The sequence below is a fragment of the Sphaerodactylus townsendi genome, linkage group LG03, assembly GCF_021028975.2.
Source record: "Sphaerodactylus townsendi isolate TG3544 linkage group LG03, MPM_Stown_v2.3, whole genome shotgun sequence".
In the NCBI taxonomy this organism is placed as follows: Eukaryota; Metazoa; Chordata; class Lepidosauria; order Squamata; family Sphaerodactylidae; genus Sphaerodactylus; species Sphaerodactylus townsendi.
In genome coordinates this window covers 4,995,510-5,010,426 of record NC_059427.1, presented here as the reverse complement: position 1 = coordinate 5,010,426, position 14,917 = coordinate 4,995,510, and the positions used below count along the sequence as shown (strand labels likewise).

At 44.6% G+C, this 14,917-nt stretch overlaps 3 protein-coding genes across 20 annotated transcripts in view; 2 read left to right on the top strand and 1 right to left on the bottom strand.

Annotated features, from left to right (window-relative positions):
• Positions 1 to 9,036, top strand: part of LOC125428701 (zinc finger protein 883-like) — a 30,143-nt gene extending 21,107 nt beyond the window's left edge. Inside the window, exons 2-5 of one of the 4 annotated variants that reach the window (XM_048489251.1) lie at positions 2,303 to 2,435; positions 3,414 to 3,514; positions 6,468 to 8,107; positions 8,895 to 9,036. In XM_048489251.1, the coding sequence (XP_048345208.1) occupies positions 3,481 to 3,514; positions 6,468 to 8,107; positions 8,895 to 8,903 (1,683 nt within the window). In that variant the 5' untranslated portion in view covers positions 2,303 to 2,435; positions 3,414 to 3,480 and the 3' untranslated portion in view covers positions 8,904 to 9,036. Of the gene's footprint in view, positions 1 to 2,302; positions 2,436 to 3,413; positions 3,515 to 6,467 lie in introns of all 4 variants that reach the window. The other 3 variants (XM_048489249.1, XM_048489250.1, XM_048489252.1) reach the window with 3 other exon arrangements.
• LOC125428587 (zinc finger protein 883-like) overlaps positions 1 to 14,917 on the top strand; it is a 1,608,225-nt gene that overhangs the window by 588,583 nt on the left and 1,004,725 nt on the right. The window lies entirely within an intron of this gene.
• Positions 1 to 14,917, bottom strand: part of LOC125428534 (zinc finger protein 345-like) — a 770,962-nt gene that overhangs the window by 465,643 nt on the left and 290,402 nt on the right. The window lies entirely within an intron of this gene.

The following is a 14,917-nucleotide window of genomic DNA, read 5'->3' as shown; positions in this document are numbered from 1 at the left end:
GAGTTTAAAATTTTGGTGCTAACCATCAAAGCTCTAAATGCTCTGGGGCCTTTGAATCTGTGGGACCACTGCTCCCAGTACGTTCCCCAAAGAGCCTTACATTCAGTGATAACTTATGGATGGTTCCTGACCCAAAAGCTGTCCAGTTGAGCAGGACCAGAGCCTTTTCAGCTGTGGCCCCAGCCTCTTGCAAAGCTCTGTCAAGTGAGACCAGGGCCCTGTAAGATTTGGTACAGTTTCTGCCAGTTCTATGGCTGAGGGCGACAACAGGGTCTAAATACCTGGCCTCCCCTTCCCCTTTCTTTTTTCATTTTCTATCCCTATTAAATTATTGTATGAATGGTATGTTATGGGGGACTATAGTTAATTTTGATAGCTTTCCCCCCCCCCCCCCCCCGGTTAATATTATGGCAAATGAGATGTTGATCTCCTGTTTCATTGTTCTGGATTATCCTGTGGTTTTATAGATAATTTAATGGTTTTATCCCATTAACTGTTGTAAGCCAACCTGACCCCATAAGGGGCAAGGCAGCCTATAAATCAAATAAATCAAATCAAAATTTTGACTGCAGTTTCTCAAAAAAAGGCTGATGTTTCTTGCTGGAGTGGTGGCTAAGAGCAGGAAGACTTTAAACTGGAGAGCCGGGTTTGATTCCCCACTCCTCCACATGAGCAGCGGACTCTTATCTGGTGAACTTGGTTTCTTTCCCCACTCATACACATGGAACCTGCTGGGTGACCCTGGGCAAGTCACAGTTCTCTCAGAACTCTCTCAGACCCACCTACCTCACAAAAGGTGTTTATTGTGAAGATAGGAAGGGAAAGGGAGTTTGTGAGCCACTTTGAGACTCGTCGCGGTTGAGAAAAGCAGTTGAGAAAATTGCGGTTGAGAAAATCCAAGCTCTTGTTCTTGTTGGTCTCTAAGGACAATAGGATTAAATCTAATTATGATACTAAGACTGTGTGTATGATAAACTAGGATTGGAGGAAAATTTGACCCTCATGAATAGCAGCATCCACTGACAAGACTAACAAAATTTATCCCAGCGGAAGATTTCGTGAATGGGAACTCACCTCACCAGAGGTATTGGAGTGCCTGCCCATCCAAACTATCCTGAATTGGATGATAGAAAGTGCCATCAAATCACAGGCCACTTATGGCGACCCCATAGGCGAGGCCTGCGTAGTGACCCCCGAACCTCTGCAGTGGACTCCCATCCTAGTATTAACCTGGGCTGATCTGGCTTAGCAGCTAAGTTCTTATTAGATTAGAGCAGTCTGAGCCATTCAGGTTAGATCCTGATTTGAGAGGGGTGAATTGGGGTCTGGGGATGCATGCCCAGCCCCTCTCCCCACAACTTTTCCATATAGCATGAAGGTAACACCCTGTGGCCCAGGTTTGGGGCTGGATGTACATCTTCCCACAAGAGAATTGTGCTGCACCCCTAGAATCTGGGGAGTGGGTTTCACAGCGAGATGCAGAGGAAGTAGCAAATTCATCTCTGGAGCTCAGCAATCATTCACAACTGTAGTATTGGGGGGGGGGGGTTTGTACGTGAATTTCCCAAATGCTTATTCCTTCCTTCTGTCATTCTGTGCCAACCAGTCTTATCTGTGCCAAATGCCCATGCAAATGTGATTTTCTCTCCATTTCTAGGCAGCCTCTTTGATAGGTTCAGTGACTGGATGTGGTATTTAGCTGTCTTTCTGCCCCTTCTGGGTCACAATACTCTGTCTCAGATAAAGTTGTTAGTACGGTCAGTTGAGTTGCAGTGGTTGAGAAAATGGCATGCTTCCACATTAGAATATAGTCCCAAACGAATATGAGAATTGGGGTGCTGTGTGGTTTCCAGGCTGTATGACCTTTGAAGATGCCAGCCACTGGTGAAACGTCAGGAGAGAATGCTGCTAGAACACGGCCATACAGCCCGGAAACCACACAGCACCCCAGTGATTCCGGCCGTGAAAGCCTTCGACAATACATTGAATATGAGAATTATCATTCAGTTTTACGTGCTGACATGAGAGCATTTACAGATCACTATGACTATTATCAAACTTTCAAATGGATGGATGGGAAAGCAGGGCTAGGTAGGCACTAGGACCCAGGCAGAACATTCTACAACAAAGAAGGTCCAGCATGGAGGAATACACAATCTATTAACATATTTTTGTGAGACAGAGTATATCCAGGATGTGGGGGGAATCAGGTTCTAGCCCCAGTGATAGCAGCAGAGGGTGGAGAGGCAGAATCCTTCCCTTTATTCCTCTGACTCTTCCCTTTGTTCCCTACATGGGATAGTGGCTACTGTTACAGGTATGTGAACGGTTCATGGAGATGTTTGCAAAGTCAGAAAAGGATCCATCAAAGACCTGCCAGAATCCATAGTTCAGGACCATCAAACAGGAGGATCCAACACCAGACACCTCCCTAGGTAAGAATTCCTTGAGCCTTCACTGTTGTGAAGGTCCCAAGATAAATGTCATGTCTCCTCCTTTCTCTTTGGGTTGCCTGAAGCTCCAATTTCTAGTCCAGGGATTCCCGACCTTTCACAGCCTGTGGACACCTTTGAAATTCTGGCACAGGGTAATGGGCACAATCACAAAATGGATGCCACTGAGAGGAAGTCCAAATGCAGGGAAGAAGAGAGGAATTCTTTTTAAAAATGCATTGGGAAAGAGAACAAATCCAAACCTGCCTTCTTTATTGTGAGGGCCAAATTGGAAAAACCTTGTTTTCTTCAACCTGATCCTTCTTGAGGAAAGGATGTCCTGGAAATGCAAAGTCCATAAAATAACACCAAATCTTTGAAAGCAGCACTATTCATCTAAACATTTGCATCCTTCTGTTTCTATCCACGCACTGAAAGCAGATTATACTGACTGTTGTGAGTTTTTGAGGGCTGTGTGGCTGTGGTCCGATAGTTTTACTCTAAATGTTTTGCCTGCATCTATGGCTGACATCTTCAGAGGTAAAACACATCTTACTGTGACTTGCCTCTGAAGATGCCAGCCATAGATGCGGGCCAAAACATGAGCTGCTACAAAACCATAGAGGCCAACAGCTCACATAGCATTGGAAAAAAACTCACAACACCCAAATTGATTGGTGGGCCAATGAAAGCCCCTCTCGGCTGCATAGATTATACTGATTTTGCATCTAATAAAAATGTAAAAAACAATACCATGTTGATCTGCAATAGAACAGCTGCATCGGAGTCCAGGAGCACATTAGAGACCAAGAAGATTTGGGGTGGGGGGAGGTATGAGCTTTTGTGAGTCAACAGCCAATTACCCTCTGGTGCACTGGCACATGGTGGAAGAGGAAGCGCCCTGTGGCTCCGTAAATTTTCCTCTCCTTCTTGAGAAGGAGAAAGTCTGCAATTGAGGAATTTTCTTGCTTCTCCTTTCAGCTCCAGAGTTTTTTGAGGAGTGGGGGGGGAGTCAAAGAAGAGTCCCCCGGATCAGAACAGCAAATCCATGGCAGAGAGTGATGGGAATGTTGACATTTCGGGTAAGGCTTTCTTTTTCCTTTGCTTAATGGATGCTATCTGTCCCTCCAGTGTGAACTAGTTAGAGTGCTGGACTAGGGCCCAGAATCTCTGGGGATTCAAATCCCCACTCCGACCTGAAGCTTTCAGAGAACCTTGGGTCAGTACTCTTTGTTTCAGCATAACCTACCTTGCAGGGTTCTTGGGAAGACAGATTGTGAAAGGGAGACTCCTCCCTAAGCTTGTCAGAGGAGGGGAAGGGAGAAAAGTTAATTAGACTTTATTCCCTGCCCCCACTTTTCTCTAAGGAGCCAGAATTGCATGGCCCTCTGCCTCATACCAACAACTCTATGAGGTGGGCAAGGATGAAAACAAGATCCCAAAACCTGGAATTCTTTACTGATCAGTGAAATGCAAAAAAAAAAAAAAATTCCTGGCAAGAAATTGCATGACTGTAGCAGCAACTGCTGTTTACCATCCTGTGGCCTTTTCTTCCAACCCTGCCAGAATTCAGACTCTACAAAGGAAGGAATTCTTGCCTAATTTGCTATATTATGGACTTGTTTAAAGATGTACTTTCTTTTGTTTGCCTGGAATCTACCGCACACCATCACAAGCTGTTCTCCATATCCAATCTCTCCACTTTTTGCATAATGTTATACATTCCTTGGTCATCTTTTCTCTAATTAAAAAGGTCCACATTACTAAACTTTTCTGCCTGTAGAACACATCAGGCGTGGTGTAGTGGTTAAAAGCTGTGGACTCTAATCTGGAGAACCAGGTTTGATTCCCCACTCTTCCACATGAATAGTGGGCTCTAATCTGGTGGACTGGATTTTTTTTCCTGCTCTTCCACATGAAGATTGGTGGGTGACTTTGGCCCTGTCACAGTTCTCTCCGAACTCTCTCAGCCCCACCTGTTGTGGGGATAGGCAGAAGTGCAAACAGTGCAAAAAATAAGTGCAAAGAAGACATGTTGACTTGAGAAAAGCCATAAAATTGTGGCAAGGACCGGGATATTTGATGGGGTGAAACTGACATGATCATGCTCAAATTCACATTTTTTTAAAAAGAGAGAAACTGAGACCTCCAGTGGTGGATCCAAATATTACAGTATTTATGTATGCGAAGTGTAGATTGAAGGACAAGCTGACTGAGGAAAAGCTGAAGAGTCCGGGACTGTTCAGTTTAAAGAAGGGACAACTAAGAGGGGTGATGTTAGAGGCTTATAAAACTATACACAGGGTAGAGAGAGTGTTTTCGCCCTCTCAAAACCCTAGAATGAGTAGGAAGGAATATGCGCTAGTGCTGCATACACTTTGCCTTCTGCCATCACAATTCCCTGAAAACTAATTGATAATAATTATTCTGCTGGACTGCGGACAGCATGAAGCCATTGTTCAGAGGAGACATAGCACCATTTAAAAAAAAAACTTCCGGTCTGTTTCTGCTAGCGAGAAGCAAAGGCTGTTTTTCTATCAAGAGTTTAAGACCAAGGAAGGGGTTGAAGCAACTAAGGAAGTTCTGAGCATGAACAACATTGACTGCCCGCCTCAAGTCCCTGGCCTGATTAATTTAATCAATGCAGAAAGAAAATAAAACCTTCTAGTGAAAATACCACTCGCTATTTATAGTGTAGAGTTTCACTATAAAGGAGCCCATAATAAAAATCAGGATTATGATCTGTGAATGTTCACAGTATGAGCCTATTATCAAAACATTTTAAGCGTCACTGATTAAAAGTCTCAAAGCCTACACATGTTTGTTTACACTTAGTGGTATGCAAAAGACCCCTTCACTAGTAGCTATCAGTGACCCTTAAAGTCATCTATGCTTGTGGCCATAATTGCAACCACTGTCAGTGAATTCCACAGTTTAACCCACTGTACATCACCTTCACTGGTTACATGTCAGTTGTAATTTATTTTGTGTGTGAGAGAAAAAAGGTATCCATGTTTTGCACCCCATGTATAATAAATCTCTGTCATGTCCCCACCCCAGTAATCTTCTATACTTTTGGGTCAAAGATTTCAAGATTAGTTTATTGGGGTATGAATTTGGCAAGACTGAGACGGGAAAAGATCTTGGGGTCATCATAGATATCTCAATGAAAATGTCGACTTAATGGTGAAAAAGGCAATTATTAGGAATGGGATTGAAAATAAAAGGCTGATATTATAAAGCCCCTGTATAGATCTATGGTGTGGCCTCATTTGGAAAACTGCATACAGTTCTGGTCACCTTACCTCAAAAAGGACCTTGGAGATCTGGACAAAACACAGAAGTCAACCAAGAGACTGAAGAGTTGGAGCACCTTCCCTGAGAGGACAGGCTAAAGAGCCTGGGACTTTAGAAAAGAGATGACTAAGGGGAGACATGATAGAAGTTTATAAAATTATGCATGAGGTGGAGAGAGTTGTCCCCCTCTCCCAAAATATTGTAACTCAAGGGCAGCTCATGAAACTGATGGGCAGTAGATTCAAGATGGACAAAAGGAACTACTTTTTTTTACACAGCGAGTGATTAAATGTGGCACTTGCTGTTGGAGGATGTAGATTGGATGCATTCATGGAGCATTAATCCTTCAGTGGCTACTAGCCATGGTGACTGAAGGGAAGTAAAAGCAGGAAACCCCTGACTACTCATGCCAGGAGGCGACATCAGGGGAAGACTTCCATCTCTATGCCCTGTTGGTGGACCTCCAGAAGAACTGGCTGGCCACTGTGTGAGATGTTGGACAAGAGGTGTACCAGTGATCTGACCTAGCAGTACACACACACACACTAGCTTTCCTTACCTCCTTGAGCAGGCCGTTCTATAAGGTAGGAGCCACAATGGAGAAAGCATGTGTACGGCCAGTTGTTTATTTTTCCCATTTGCATGTTGGCACTCATACAAAGAATATAAATTTATATTTCATACTTCCCTATGATCAATATTCATTAAAACTTCTGTTTACCTCTTTTTATATTCCAGGAGTTTATGGCCATCAAAGAGACAGTGAGAGTGAAGCTTTGGGAAAATTGGTGGTAAAAAATGTGGAACTTGAAGCAGAAGAGAATTCTGGGAACCGAGGAGGATCAAGGGTGCCTGGAGCACACAATCAAATCTGTGAATCCAACAACTCCGGGAGTAGGCATGCCGCTGAAACTTCATCACAACAAGAAAATCAGCAAGAAAAGAGAAAGAATAATTGCCCCATATGTTCAAAGATTTTCAGTAAAGAATCAAACCTTAAGAGACATCAGAGAATCCATACAGGGGAGAGACAGTATGCATGCTCCGAGTGTGGAGAAACCTTTCGTCAAACATCCAACTTAGTCAGACATCAGAGAATTCATACAGGTGAGAAACCATACACTTGCCTGGATTGTGGAAGGAGCTTTAGACGTAGTGCGGACCTTACTTGCCATGAAAGAATCCACACAGGAGCGAAGCCTTACAAGTGTTCCTTCTGTGGCAGGTCCTTTGCAGCTAAGTCAAGTCTCAATGGTCACCACAAGTTGCACACAGGAGAAAATACATATAAATGCTTGGAGTGTGGGAAGAGCTTCAGGTGGAGCACACACCTTATTAGGCATCAAAGTGTCCACACAGGGGAGAGGCCCTATACATGCTGGGAGTGTGGAAAGAGCTTTAGTGACAATGGAAACCTTCTATCACATCAGAGAATTCACACAGGAGAGTGCCCATATAAATGTGATGAATGTGGAAAGAGCTTCCAGATGAGTGCATCCCTAAGTTCACACCAAAAAATTCACACGGGTGTGAAACCATATAAATGCTTGGAATGTGGGAAAAGCTTCAGCCACCATGGAAACCTTATTTCGCATCAAAAAGTTCACTCTGGCGAGAAACCTTATCACTGCTTCGAGTGCGGGAAGAGCTTTAAGGTGAGCACATCTCTCACTTCACACCAGCGACTCCACACAGGTGAGAAGCCATATCAATGCTCAGAGTGTGGGAAGAGTTTCAGTCACAGAACAGGCCTTTCTTTGCATCAAATAATCCACACAGGAGAGAAACCATTTAAATGCCAACAGTGCGGAAAGAACTTCAACCGCAGCACGACTCTTAATTCTCATCAAAGAATTCACACAGGAGAGAAACCTTTTAAATGCCTGGAGTGTGGGAAGAGCTTCAGCCGGAGCACAACTCTGAATTCACACCAAAGAATTCACACAGGAGAAAAACCGTATCAGTGTTCAGAGTGCGGCAAGTGTTTCTGTGCCAAATCAAGCCTTAATGAGCACCAGAGGTTGCACACAGGAGTGAAACCATATAAATGCCTGGAGTGTGGAAAGAGCTTCCTATGGAACACACACCTTATTAAACATCAAAGAATCCACACAGGGGAGAAACCCCACACATGTCTGGAGTGTGGAATGAGCTTCAGTCAGCGTACCACACTTACCAATCATCAGAGAATCCACACAGGCGAGAAACCATACAAGTGTTCTGAGTGTGGAAAGAGCTATCGGTGGAGCACAAGTCTTATTACTCACAATTGCATGCATACAAGAGGATACAGAGTAAACAGTGACACTGGGGAAAGTGTTTCCATAGATGCACAACCTTTAGTTCTCATCAAAGAATCCACTCAGGGCCAAAACTTTGTAAGTGTTTGGAGTGTGGAAGGGGCTTCAACTGGAGAACAGTCCTAACTTCACCTGAGCAGCTGTTTGATTTCTCATGAGTTTTGTTGCCAGGGGAGGGGGGAACAGCTAAAATTGTAACCAGTTTATTTTACTTTGTATTTTCAGAGTATACATTTAATGGGATTGAACCTACCCATATCCTCCCATTTCTCTGGGCAAAGTTGGAAGCCTTCTTCCAGCATGAAAATCTTTCCACCAAGTTAAGTGGCTCTTTCGTTGGAGGAATGCTCTTTGGAGGATGGCTGGATCCACCCCAGCGTTCATTGCTTAGTACCCCTGCTGAGCTATTCACCCATACAATTAAAAGAAACACACATGGATCTGATTTATCAGATCTTTGGACCATCCCAATCAGCATTGCCTATCCCAGACTGGAAGCAGCCTTCCAGGATCTCAGGCTGAGATCTTCCACATCACCTATGACTTAATCGTTACTAGAGATTCCAAGGATTGAATTTGGAACCTTCTGTGGCGCCTCCCCACTGTCATCATTATGGAATAGTCCTCTGGATAATCAACAAACCGATGTCCTACTGAGGAGAGATGTGCATGGGCTAATTCTGTCTCCCTAATGTATTTTCTATCCATTTATACTACATTTTTACCAAGAGGGTGCTTATCCCATTTTCCATCACCAGAGAATATCCGAGCAATATGTTATCCTTAGAATTGGTGCAAATTCTGAATTTTGCTTGGAACTATGGCCTGTTGTATTATGATTCCAGTTCTATCTACATTTCAACAGAGTCCCTGAAGGGATATGTATTTGAAAAGGCCAGCACACATTTCTACTCATTGTGTAAATGAGTTGTTTAATCTGGGACTGCTTGAATGCAAGGAGATAAGGCAAGATGTAAGTATTTTAAATAAATACAGACATACGTATGGCTCGGTTTATTTCCATTTGTGTGTGTGTGCTGTCAAGTCACGGCTGACTTGCGGCAACCTCAGCGAGGGGCTTTCGAATCAAGTGAGAACCAGAGGTGGCTGGCCAGAGCCTTCCTCTGAAGAGTTTACCTTGGTGGTTGCCCTTCCAAGTACTGACCCTTCTTAGCTTCTGAGATCTGATGAAATCGGACAAACAGTGCAATCCAGAACAGAATTACTCCGGTCTAAGCCCATTGACGTCAGTGGAGTAACTCAGTTTTGGACTGCATTGTGAACATGCTTCTTCCCCTCTCTTGAGAGCCAGCGTGGTATAGTGGTTAACAGCAGGTGGATTCTAACCTGGAGAACCGGGTTTGATTCCCCACTCCTCCACCTGAGTAGCTGAGGCTGAGCCCGCAGGCATGGCGATCGGGGTATGGCTGGGTTCAGGAGGTGCGTGGCCTGGTGGCTCCCATGGCTGCTTCCAACCTACTCGATGCTGGAGACAGTGCTGGGGAGACAGTCGGCGAGCTGGACAGGCAGAGGCCACAGGAGGCCCACAGCTGTGTCTGGCTTCACACCGACGAACAACCCAGCTGCAGGGGCCTCAGCAGCAGGCGGCACATGGTCGTGTGGCTACAACATGAGCCGCAGGAGCCCCTTGGCCTTGGGCTGTGCAGCAAGCTTGAGGCAACCCCCCCCCCCCCCGCCGCCGCCTGAGCCAGAAGCTACAAGGGAGGTCGGGTGAAAGCGGGCTGGCACAAATGCAGACTGGGCCCATGGGCTGAGAAGGGCCGGGGCCCAAATTGGTTGGAGGGGAGGGCATGAATGTGAGAAGGTGGGGAGGAGGGTGGCCAACCATGAGCCCCCTGGAAAACTCAGTTCTTGCCCCAGGCTTCATTTTCTATCAATACACCACTGCCTAAATCACAAATACTCACAATTCAAGAACATTTGCAAGTAGTCTGAATGGATGGTGGTGAACGTTCTGATAGGTGTCACTAACACTGGTTCCCTTTTCCTTCTGACTGCTTCTTATGGCCCCTTATCCCTACCACACCTCTGAAGGGCTTTTTGTTAACAAAAAATGGTAATCAGTGTTGTGCTATAGCTCCCTAATATTCCAACTGTCGGTTGGAATAAAAATAGTTTTATTAGGTATAAAAATTCAGGAGTAAATTATCAGCGTTAGGGCTTCAGGACAAGGTAAGGTATATTTCAGTCCCCAAGAAGTCAGGGGGACTTCAGCTGGTGCTGGGGTCTTGCCCAAGAGAGCCAGTGTGGGATAATAGGAGACTATAATTTGATGAACTGGATTTGTTTCCCCCACTCCTACACATGAAGCCTGCTGGGTGATCCTGGGAGTGACTTCCTTGCTGGGAGAGCTTACGCCAGGTGTGGTGAACAGGTGGTCCAAAGGTCAGGTTTGGTAGGAAAAATGCACTGCATCAGAGAGCCTGGTGGTGTCAGACACATGAACACATATGTGGAGCTTATGCTTGGGGTGGCCAGCTGCAGATTAGGAAATTCCTGGAGAGCTGAGACTGGAGATGGAAGCAAACCTCAGCGGGGTATAATGCCATAGAGTCCACCCTCCAAAGTAGCCATTTTGGAGGATCTCCAGTCCCCACCTAGAGATTGGCAACCACACATATTGAATTGGGCCCTTGATCCATCAAGTTCAGTATTGTCTATTTACACTGTTAGCAGTGCCTTCCACCAACAGGTGAAGACCTCTTTTTAGTTCATTTGGCAATCCCGCAGTAACAATTGCTGTCCCCCTTTTGTGTTTTCAAAAAAATTATGTTATCCTTTTAAATTTTTTAAAAATTGTTTACATGTTTTAATGTTTTTATGTCTGCTGATTGGGTGGAAAGATGGCATTGGAAAGACCCTGGGTGGAAAGACTCTGATTGGGTGGAAAGATGGCATTAAAAGAAAGAAAGAAAGAAAGAAAGAAAGAAAGAAAGAAAGAAAGAAAGATGGATATCCAGTTTCACAATGAGTGTTAATGCCAGGGTCAGCCAGGAGTTAAAGACTTCTTGGGCAGAGGAGAAATATATATGGGGGGCTTTGAGAAAGGGGGAGCATGAGGTGGCAGGTGAGGTGAAAAACCTTAAGAGATATCGGAGACGTGAGGAGCTAAAACTACCAGAAAAGGGCCACACCGCTCAAAAAATCTACAACACACACTGGAGAGCTGCTGCCAGTGTAAACCTCCTTTCACATAAAAAAAATTCACTCAGGAGAAGACCCATATAAATGTTTAGTGTGTACAAAGAGCTTCAAGGTAAAGTCAACTTTAACCTCCCATTTAAGAACCCACACAGGAGAGAAACCACACAGGAGAGAAACACTGTTTGGAATGTGGAAAGAGCTTTACAAGGAGCTCATCCCTAACATCACATCGAAGACGTCACATGGGAAAAACCTTAGTAGTGTTCAGGCTGTGTGCTTTGGTGCTAAATCAAGCCTTAATGGACATCAGAGAATTCACACAGGATTAAAACCTTATAAATGCTTGGAGTGTGACAAGAACTTCAGATTGAAGAACCACCTTCTTAAACATCAAAGGGTCCACACAGAAAAGAAACTTTATAAATGTATGGTGTGTGGGTGGAGCTTCAAGGAGAGCTCATCCCTAACTTCCCATGAAAGGACACACACAGGGGAGAAACCATATCATTGTTCAGATTGTGGAAAGAACTTTTATGGTGGATCAAACCTTAAGAAAAATGAGAGAATACATACAGGACTGAAACCATACTCATGCATGGAGTGTGGGAAAAGTTTCATATGGAACAAACTGCTTATTAAACATCAGAGAGTCCACACAGGGGAGAAAACATATATGTGCTCATTGTGTGGCCATCACCACCTCCTGTGGCAGCATATTCCAAACATCAATCATACGCTGCATGAAGAAATGTTTCCTTTTATTAGTCCTAATTCTTCCCTGCAGCATTTTCAACGTATGCCCCCTGGTTTTAGTATTGTGAGAAAGAAAAATTTCTCTCTGTCAACATTTTCTACCCCATGCATAATTTTATCGACTTCAATCATATCCCCCTCAGACGTCTCCTCTGCAAACTAAAGAGTCCCAAACGCTGCAGCCTCTCCTCATAAGGAAGGTGCTCCAATCCCTCAATCATCCTCATTGCCTTTCTCTGCACTTTTTCTATCTCTTCGATATCCTTTTTGAGATGTGGTGACCAGAACTGGACACAGTACTCCAAGTGCAGTCGCACCACTGCTTTATATAAGGGCATGACAATCTTTGCAGTTTTATTCTCAATTCCTTTCCTAATTATCTCCAGCATAGAGTTTGCCTTTTTCACAGCTGCCCTGCATTGAGTTGACATTCCCATGGAACTATCAACTAAGACGCCCAAATACCTTTCCTGGTCTGTGACTGATAGCACTGACCCCTGTAGCGTGTATGTGAAGTTTGGATTTTTTGCCCCTATGTGCATCACTTTACATTTTGCTACATTGAACTGCATTTGCCATTTCTGAGCCCACTCGCCTAATTTACCAAGGTCTGCTTGAAGCTCTTTGCAAGTTCTCACCACCCTACCTAATTTGGCTTTAATGAACTTAGAAGGATGCAACTCAGCTTTGGATTGCTGTACTATCCTGCTAACGCTTTCCAGGTCACCCTTCATGGACAAGATCCTTTTCCAGTTTCTTTAACATTTTCTATTGTGGGTCTTTCTCTCTCTCTTCCACGTTTATGTTCCCCAATGTACATTCCAGCACAACAGAAAAATAAAGAGACAGAGAAGACAACAGATGCTAATAGATGAGCTTGTGTGAATGTCAGGTCTCGAACTTTGAAGAAATAAATAGACTCTGTATTGTTGATCAGCAGCATTTATTGATCGGCATCGAAGCATCCGGCTTGGCAAAGCCAGTTTTGGGGAACCTGACTTTTGCTATCCATTTTATTACAATGTTGATCCCCCTCCCTTTTCCCCAAGGAATGTAAGAGAGTTAATTTGGAGCAGAGGTGCCCCCAGATCTGCGATAGAGATAAAGCCATCTGGCATCCTACCCCCACAGGACAGTGTAAATAACCCTCTTTCCCAAGGGAGTAGAGTGTCAGGGAAAAGCCTAGTTATCTACACAGTGTGTGAAGCCATAAAGCAAAGATCAAGGAAAGAATGTCCCAGAATAGCTGTGATAACATATAGCAGGCTGGTTACATATATCTTGTAGTGAGATAGTTACATATATTTTGTAGTAGTTACGTTGGGTTAGGAATGCATCTCAATCACCAGATACAGCCCCTGACAGTGAAGCAGGCAAAGGGAAAATAGACGATGAAGGGTGAAGTACCTGGGCATCACAATTGTCAAACTGGATACAGTGGAGACAAAGTCATTTTTAAAATGTACAGAGAGTCAGGTGCCATCCTCAGTTTTTGTCATTAGATGTTCCTTGGTGTTCAGATCAGGCCTCACTACAATAATGTAGCATTTGGGGATGAAGATACAGCCCAGTAATCCAGCGCTGGAAGCCAAGATGGAGAAAACCTGCACGGCTACCGTGTATTTCCCCTTCGTGCTCAGGTAGGTAGGCACAAAGGCCACCCAAACGCTACAAAACACCAGCATGCTGAAGGTGATCAGTTTGGCTTCATTGAAAGCCCCAGGAAGCTTCCTGGCCAGGAAAGCCACAGTGAAGCAGATGGCAGCCAGGAGGCCCAGGTAACCCAGGGCAGCGTAAAACATGCCAACAGACCCTTCGTTGCACTGCAGGGTGATCTGATCAGGCTGGGAGTTCATGTCAGAGTCTGGGAAGGGAGGAGAGATCCCAAGCCAGATGACACAGAAGACAACTTGAACAGCAGAACAAGAAATAACAATGGAGTTTGCCAAACCCTTCCCCAGCCATCTCCTCATCTTGTTTCCTGGTCTGGTGGCCATGAAGGCCATCACCACAGTGATCGTTTTGGCCAACACAGAAGAGACAGCAATTGTCAAGATGGTGCTGAAGACAGTTTGTCGGAGAAGGCAGGTCACCATTTTGGGTTGGCCAATGAATAGAAAGCAGGACAGAAAGGAAAGCAAGAGGGAGACGAGCAGAATGTACGTGAGGTCCCGGTTGTTGGCTTTGACTATCGGAGTATCAAGGTATTTGATGAAGATTGCCAACACAAAACTTGTAGTCATGGACAAGATCAGGGCAAAGAAGACTAGGCTGATCCCCAAAGGTTCTCCATAAGAGAGAAAAGTTATAACCTTGGGGACACATTGAGTCCGGTCCTTGTTCGGATGCTGACTTTCCAGACATTTGTCGCAGCGGTCTGCATCTGAAAAGGATAAAATTGACTTCAGTATTTTTAGAAGCTACTTATCCCTACAAGTTGTGTTCCAATATTCAACAAAACTTTATCTGGGTTTTGTTGCTTCTTCCTGCCTTCCCCAGCTCACCCAATAGTTTTTCCAGCTCTTCTGGCCACTATTTCTGAATGATTAGAAGAGTTTTTGTGTGTATGGCCAATTATACACAATGTGCTTGCTGCATGATTGGGGGCGAATGTCCATCACAACAAGATTTCTTGTATGGACCTGTTTCCTCAAGCCCCACTTTCACTTTCTGTTCTCTCCATGGCAAGCGAGACTACTTCCAGGATTATTTTAATTTGCTTCGCCACCAGAATGGGACAGATTTGCCAGTTAGCACAACTTTGCCCCAGAGATCCTCCCTCCACCAATGGTCAGCCTTCCCTCTTCTTTGCACTGCTTTGCATGTCCTCCCCCTTGCCCCCCCTTCCCTGTTGTCAGCTGCTTCAAGTAACAGAAAAGAAGCTAACTCCCACAACACTGACCACTAATTCTCTTGATATTTTGAGATACCAATATAAAGAGAGCTTGGAAATAAAAAGCCTCTGTTCTC